The 4841-nt window shown below is 48.5% G+C and overlaps 1 protein-coding gene across 1 annotated transcript in view; it reads left to right on the top strand.

Moving 5' to 3' along the window:
• Positions 1-1130: 1130 nt before the first annotated feature.
• The window catches only part of Wbp11 (WW domain binding protein 11), a 38155-nt gene continuing 34444 nt past the window's right edge, over positions 1131-4841 (top strand). Inside the window, exons 1-3 of the mRNA XM_013025045.1 lie at positions 1131-1275; positions 1755-1786; positions 2534-2627. Of these exons, the coding sequence (XP_012880499.1) occupies positions 1212-1275; positions 1755-1786; positions 2534-2627 (190 nt within the window). The 5' untranslated portion in view covers positions 1131-1211. The remainder of the gene's footprint in view (positions 1276-1754; positions 1787-2533; positions 2628-4841) is intronic.

The raw sequence follows: 4841 nt of genomic DNA, 5'->3' as shown, positions 1-4841 counted from the left end.
CCTGCGCCGTCGCGGGCCGCCACCCTCCCCCTCCCCGGGGTGGGGGGGGGCGGGGGGGGAAGCCTGGCCTGCGGAAACTTCTCGAAGTTTAGGCCCAGGTGCACGGAAACGTCTAGAAGTTTAGGGTTCCCCTAAACACCCACCCACTCTGGATCCATGGAGGCTTCTAGACGTTTACCCCCCCCCCGTCCCCTTCCTCCTCAGGCCCATGGAAACGTCGAGGAATTTAGGGATCCCCCCCCTTCCCCAGGTGCATGGAAACCTCTAGACGTTTAGGGTCGACACCCCAGGTCCGTGGAAACTTCTGGATATTTAGGATCCCCCCGCTCCCCGGGTTCACAGAAACTTAATAGAAAATGTAGGGCTTGGTTCCCCCCCCCCCGTCCCCCCATGGGCACTTCTAGATGTTCTAGATGCTTAGTGCCTCCCCCCACCACCACACCAGCGTATAGCTATGTATATCTTTATACATATACGTTACGTATTTATATCTATCTAGGCCTCTTCCCCCCTCTCCTGGAAACTCACAGAAGGTCTCTGAAGGATTGGAAGCGACCGCCCACATGGCCAAGAAAGGCCCTGGGAGGTGGCCAGGAAAGGCGTTTTTTTTTTTTTTTTTTTGTCCTTGATCCCAGAGCCCCGTCTCCCGAACCCCCTTTTCGTTCCTCTTTCACCGACGCTTAGAAAAAGGCCCCATGGCCTCTTGTCATCATGGTTGGTGTCACAGAGTAATTTCTAGTTGATTGGGGGAGGGGGAAGGTGACACTGGGGTTTGACAGCTTTCCCCCTCCCTCCCCCCCCCCAAGCATGCTTGGCTGGTAATCTATCCGCCTGATTCTTTTTTTTTTTTTTTTTTCCCCTGTTAAGAGTCATTTGCTGTGAGTCATAAGGAGCCGGGTAGGTTGGTCAGCCACAGAGGCAGTGATGTTCACTATTACCTATCTAGAGGATAATGGAAATCTCGCTGTGGTCCTGAAAGTTGGGGCTGTTTGTTCTTGCACAGGTGCTAAAGTCAACATTAAGAGCAAAGTCTCACGAATTCACACCCAAAGACATGTTTCTTTCCAGAGATTGACAGGAGCCTTTTAGAAAAAGGAAGACATGTTGGAAATATGCAGGAAAATGTAAGCTACTTATTTTTCTTCCACAGGTTTTTCTCGGTTTTTGTTTTTTGTTTTTTAAGTTGTAAGTGAACCACCCAGATTGTCACCATGGGACGAAGATCGACCTCCTCCACCAAGAGTGGGAAGTTCATGAACCCCACAGACCAAGCCCGTGAGTAGCCAGGGCTGCAGATGGCCCTTATCCGCCTCATCCTGGCCACTTCAGTGGCGCGAGCAGTACGGCCTGCAGAGTTAGAGTACTGGGCACAAGATGACTGCTTGACTCACGTAAATAAAGTCGAGCCTGTACTTCCTATATTACCACGTCCAATTGGCAAGCAGAGTAGAATTGGTTTAAGGGATATTTGTGTGTGTGTGTGTGTGTGTGTGTGTGTGTTCAAAATGTTGAGCAGATTGATTTTTGCAGGCTCTTAGTATTTATGGTGTCTTTTCCATGAAGATCCGCAGCTTGTTTTCTGGAAAACAGTCAACATGAATGCCTTGACACTTGGGTTGAAATGTGTAGAGGGTGCTGCCAGACAGCTGGCCTGCGGGGCCTTGGGGAGCCTCCACAGTAACTAAGCCTGTTACGGGGAAACGGCTCAGGCTGAAGGCTTGAACCTCTCATTGCTTCTCCCTCTGCCCTTTCAGGAAAGGAAGCCCGGAAGAGAGAATTAAAGAAGGTGAGGCTTCAGAGCCCTGCAGGGCCCTTGGGTTTATCTTCCCCATTTTGGATCCGTAGTTTTCCAAATAACATAGCTGATTGTTTGCCAAAAATTTTGTACCTCTTAAAACTCTTAACCATGCCAAAAATTCTTACACTTACACACTGAACTGTTGCATAGTTCATCATGTGTATGATGGTATTCTTGTCTCTTTTTAGATGGTTTTATTTCTCTTTTCTTGCTCTTTACTAAACACCACTGCCTTGTTAGAAGTCACTGTGGGATGACTATAAATATGTTAAGTATTTTCTTTATCTGTTTTTCTGACTAGACATTGAGTTTGTAAAAAAAAAAAGCAATTCAGCTATATCAGAAAGAGCCTTTCATATACTATGTATATCATGCTTTAACACGCAAGGGAATGTAGCTATTTGGCAATTCTGCACTGCTTATTTTATTGCTTAGCTTGTTTTATTGCTTAGCACCAAATTGGACAAAATCTTTTGCTGTTCCAATGTAAATTTTTAAATTTAGCCGTGACTTTTTATGTTTTTGTGTTTACTAACTGGGGAAGATGTTGACATATTTGCCAAAGAAAGCATGGCGCTTTTTACTAAAGTCTTAAAAGACTTTTGAGAACAACAACAAAACAATTTAGCTCTTGTTTCTGTTGCTCGAAAGAAATCATCATAAACCAAGGGAAGATTCAGATTTCTGAATGAATGAATGTGAGCGCCCATTTTATTCCCCCTTGCGTCTTTCTAGAATAAGAAGCAGCGCATGATGGTGCGGGCTGCGGTCCTGAAGATGAAGGACCCCAAGCAGATCATCCGGGACATGGAGAAGCTAGACGAGATGGGTAAGAGCTCGGCTCAGGCGGAGGAAGGGTCCCCCAGCAGGTGAGGTAACCCAAGTAGGAGAGCCAGAAAGACTCTGGAAGACACGATTCCTCCTCAGCTAGCACAGTCCTGTCCTGACACCTACCTGTCAGTCACGCCTTCACTCCATGAAACTAAAGAAAGATCACTGCCTAGGCGGTCTACCTAAGAGAGGACACTACCGGCAAGCCACAGCCTGTGTAAAGTATTGAGTATCACATGATTTACCGGCTCCTGTGCAGAGGTGGAAGGCACAAGGGGCCTGGGACGTGTGTGGGTACTCTCGCACACTTTGTGCTAAGTGCCTTACATACAGCTTCACGCCACTGGGAAGTCAAAGGGTGTCAGAATGGAACCGTTATCTAAATGGTTGGAAAATTAACTGTCTGCCACCAGAAATTTTTTTGGGAGGGGTCGGTGGTGGGGCTTGAACTCTGGGCCTGGGCGCTGTCCCTCAGCCCTTCAGCTCAAGGCGAGCGCTCTACCACTTGAGCCACAGTGCCATTTCTGGTTTTCTAGTAGTTTATTGGAGATAAGAGTCTCACGGCCCGGGCACTGGTGGCTCACGCCTGTAATCCTAGTTACTCAGAAGGCTGAGATCTGAGGATTGCGGTTCAAAGCCAGCCCAGGCAGGAAAGTCCGTGAGACTCCTATCTCCAATAAAAGCCACTAGAAAACCTAAAGTGGCACTGTGCCTCAAGCCGTGGAGCACTCGCCTTGAGCTGAAGAGTGCAGGGACAGCGTCTACGCCCAGAATTGAAGCCCCACGACCGACAAAAAAAAAAAAAAAAAGTCTCACGGACTTTCCTGCCCAAGCTGGCTCTGAACCGTGATCCTCAGATATCAGCCTCCTGAGTAGCTAGGATTACAGGTTTGAGCCACTGGCGCCTGGCTGCCACTAGAAATTTTATCTCCACCAACAGATTCCTTTATTTTTTTGGTGCCTGGGTGTTGTCTCAGAGCTTTAGCTCGATGCTACAGCTTGTGCTACAGCTCCATTTCCAGCTTCTGGGGTAGTTTTTTGGAGACTCATGGACTTTCCCGCCCAGGCTGGTTTTGGATCCATGATCCTCAGATCTCAGCCTCCTTAGTAGCTGGGGTTACAGGCCTGAGCCACCAGTGCCCAGCTAACAGGTACCCTTTATTGAACATATAGAACATAGAAGTCTTCTATCCTTTTTTAAAATAGAATTGTCAGCACGAAAAAAAAAATCCATTGACTTCCATGTGTTTTTCAGCTGTCAGGTTTCGGCCATTCTCTTCTTCAGCCTGTCATCCTGTTCTATTGTGTCTTGTTCATAAAACTAACCAGATTGAATGGTTTCCCCAAAAGGTGTCAATTTGGGGTTCAACAAAACCTAGCCATGTGGAGAGTAGCATCATGGAGTTTCAGAGCCAGTGGATATAGCGAGTTTTTCTAGATCTTAGCAATCTAATGCTCACAACTTGTTAGTGTAGGTTTCGTGTCCCTATTTTACAGGTGAGCGATGTAGCACCAGAAATGACATGCTTTTCTCGGTCACCGTTGCCCTGTGCCGGAGCTGGGATTGAATCATTGTAGGCTAGAGCCTTCAGGACTTGGCTGAGTCGGGGTTAGGGCCTCTAGGATTCTAGGTAGATTCCTTCCAGGACTTGCAGGCTTTCCCTGGGGTGCGCGTGTCAGCGCGGCTGCTCAGCAGTCCCACTGGCTGTTGGGCAACAGGTGCTCAGTGAGTGCATGGAGCGGCCCAAGAGCACAGGATGGGGGTGAGATGTCAGGGTTCGGGCGCGGGTGGCAGAGGCGTGGCACCTAACACAGCTGCGCTTGGTGGAGCCTCGCCGGCTCTCGGCACGGTGACGGAAACAGCTTCGGGTTCCCCGCTGACAAGTAGAAGCGCAGCGAATGTCTGTTCTAAAGGGGTGAAGTCTTAGGTTGCGCGTGGCTCAGTGGTAGACCGTGTCCATGTAGGAACAGGGCCCTTGGGTCAATCCCACACATCACAAATCGGTACCTTTTAAAGGGTAGATCTAATAAATGCCTCTTGTGGTGTCTTTGAAGGATATGGAAAAGGGCATCGGGTCTAGGTCTACTTTTTTGTGTGTGTGTCAGTTGTGGAGCCTGAACTCTGGGCCTGGGCGCTGTCCCTCAGCTCTTCAGCTCAAGGCTAGCGCTCTACCACTTGAGCCACAGCACCACTTCCAGCTTTTTTCTTTTT

This window comes from Dipodomys ordii, unplaced genomic scaffold, assembly GCF_000151885.1.
Source record: "Dipodomys ordii isolate 6190 unplaced genomic scaffold, Dord_2.0 Scaffold81, whole genome shotgun sequence".
In the NCBI taxonomy this organism is placed as follows: Eukaryota; Metazoa; Chordata; class Mammalia; order Rodentia; family Heteromyidae; genus Dipodomys; species Dipodomys ordii.
This window is presented reverse-complemented; position numbering and strand designations above follow the sequence as displayed.